Below are 2,625 nucleotides of genomic sequence, written 5' to 3'. Positions count from 1 at the left end.
GGATACCGGAGATTTACACAATAATACGGAGGACATTTGATCCTCTCGTCCAGAATTCTGACAGCGGCAGCGGAACGTCGTCCTGACTATCCAGGAGGGATTATCTTGCTAGCCCTAAGGGTTCCGAGGTCTGAAGTGAAACTGTGTACAATCCCACTAATAATCAAGGCGGGGTTTTACTGTATCAAGTTGCATGCTCGGTACTGTCAGCTCGCTCTCGAGCTTGCCCGACACCGCAGCTTTCCTGCTCATATATTTTGCAACCAAATAGTTCACATAAAAGGTGGCGGGAAAGTTCTCAGAGGATCGCGTGCCAGGTTAGGTTTCCAGCAATGCGGACCGCCATGAATGACCTAGGTCCGTAGGCATTGGGCAGAAAACGGGGGAACTGTTGCCGCGCGGCGGTACATCGGTAACTTGGGCCCCGTTCAGAAAGACAAGAACGCAAGCCTCGTCCAACGCTCCCGAGACCACAGAGAGACGACATCACCGCTGCGTCAGTCAACAGAAACAGCTCACCTTCTCAAGTCAACGGCGGTCACTGGAAGATTTTAGCCGTCAGCAACTTCGGAGCCAGGGGTGAGGTTTAGAAGCTGATTACTCGCTCGCAAATGCTCTACGGTAGATTGTAAAGTGTTCAGCTCAACTTCAGCCGATCGCAGTTTAGCTCTCAAGAACTCCTTGACCTCCGCTTCATAAACGGCGGCTGTCCAATTCGATACCTTGCTGTAATCCCAGAATTGGACCGCAAACTCGCACAGAATGTCGAAGGTAACGTGGAAAAAGCGCCCCATGGTCGCCAACCACTGCGGCACCCTGCTTCCGACACAGAGCGTGGCAAACACGCCGCAGTCGATCTCAGTCGCTCTCCGCAACTTGAGCAACTTCCCTACAATCAGGAACACCACATCGTGAAGCCCCTGTCGCGGAGGGAACGGATCAAACTGACTTTGTAGAAATTGAAGGCTATTCCCTATCCTAAGGCCCTTCGTGATGTCTTTCCTGTCGAGCTGATTGATACTTAACGGGCCGAAGATCTTTCCGATGTCTTCCAGTTCCTGCAAATATTCCATTGTAAAGCGGCTCACGGTAGCTGGCCGGCCCGGTGGCGTAGGGGTGTCTGGATCATACATCTGAGGGTTGAAGAACTTTGACTTACGGTCGAGGAGCCAGAACGCACAAAAGACATTGTAGACATGTTCGGCGAAACTCTTTTCGGTTACGCTCTTGGGCTGGGCGTGAGAGTTGGTGAACCGCAACACGGGACAATCTTGGTACGGCGCCAGATATACGATGCGCTCCGCTAACTTAGGGAGGCTGGAGAATCCGCCGTCGTCCCCCGCGTTGCTAAGCGCGAACACGGTATCCATTGTTGCGCAAAATAGAGAGTTGGCAATATCGCTTTCTTGGCGATCAGGGGACAGACTGCCTGGTCTACCAGGAGCATACGATTGTGGCGACGCAACTGGCTCCTGCAATGGCGGGGTGGGGACTCCAACGGGCGCCGCCGGGGCTTGCGACCATGGCTCCTGATAATTTGGTGACGGCGGCGGCGGTGGCTGTCGAAGGGGATGGATATTCTGTGACGGTAGTGTGAGAGCCTGGGGTGATCGAGGAGAGGGCTGTACGAAGGGAGATGGGCTTGGTATTGATGGGGGGAGAAGGTATGTCGCCCCGGACGCCGCGGGTGCATGGAACGAAGCCATAGATTCTACTGAGGCTGGCAACGTTTCTTGTGGCGCGGCGTGGGGCATTTGTCCCTGGTCTTGTGGCGAGGGCGGCAGCATGTCTTCGGGTGGTTGAAATGCCGCCCCGAAGCCGGACGTAGAGAAATCAGATAGACCGGTAACTGACCTTTCCCCCACCTCGGGCTGATTCACGGTGGCTGCAGGGTCCCAATGTAGGATATGACGCTTAGGCGCAGGAACTCCCTCTGGAGAATAATCCAGTCGCCTTTTTTGGCGTTGGAATGCATCGTCGGTCAGTGTCTGACGTCCTGGATCGCAGGCCAACACGTTGACCAGCGCGTAGTGTAAATGTCTGAGAAGATTTCCGTACTCACGCAGAATCTGTAAACCCAGAGTCTGGTTCTCCAGACACTCAATGAGAGTGGAGATCTGGCTTGGAATAACATGGGGGATGGAAGGGTCAGCCATGACGGAATTGATACGATCGGTGACGCATAGTAAAGTAACTTTCCATAATGGGAGCGGATCAGGCGCCGGCACTGTTTAAATAAGAAAAACCAAAGCCGCGGTGCCGGATGGTATAAGATATAATAAATAGAGATCGGCACCGTTTCGGAATATCGATAACTATATGGATTGACATTTTGCAGGGTTATCCGATTTTGACAAGTCAAATATTGTCCACATCGAAAGACCTCGGGACAACCTTCGACGGACGCTTAGCGGTACCGCAAATATAAGCGGTGCGCCGTTCAAAATCAACTAAAGCTGGCGGAGGGTTACCGTAGATTCTTCGAATTTCTTAGCTCGGTTATAGAACTCGTTCTAGCGGTCCTACGTCATTTGGCCAAAAGAGGTCAGAATGAATCGATATATTCCTAGCTTCGTTTATGTAACCTAAACGAAGGCGGCCGGGGAAAGGGGGAGGAAAAAAAAA

The 2,625-nt window shown here is 52.6% G+C and overlaps 1 protein-coding gene across 1 annotated transcript; it reads right to left on the bottom strand.

The window, feature by feature from the left end:
* Positions 1–551: 551 nt before the first annotated feature.
* PV07_12816 (uncharacterized protein) lies at positions 552–2,156 on the bottom strand (the record flags this gene model as incomplete). The annotated part of the gene is made up of 1 exon (XM_016400384.1): positions 552–2,156. The coding sequence occupies one exon, from the start codon at positions 2,154–2,156 to the stop codon at positions 552–554; it is 1,605 nt and encodes a 534-aa protein (XP_016241970.1).
* Between the last annotated feature and the right edge of the window lie 469 nt (positions 2,157–2,625).

This window comes from Cladophialophora immunda (assembly GCF_000835495.1).
Source record: "Cladophialophora immunda strain CBS 83496 unplaced genomic scaffold supercont1.175, whole genome shotgun sequence".
NCBI classification, from domain to species: Eukaryota; Fungi; Ascomycota; class Eurotiomycetes; order Chaetothyriales; family Herpotrichiellaceae; genus Cladophialophora; species Cladophialophora immunda.
This window is presented reverse-complemented; position numbering and strand designations above follow the sequence as displayed.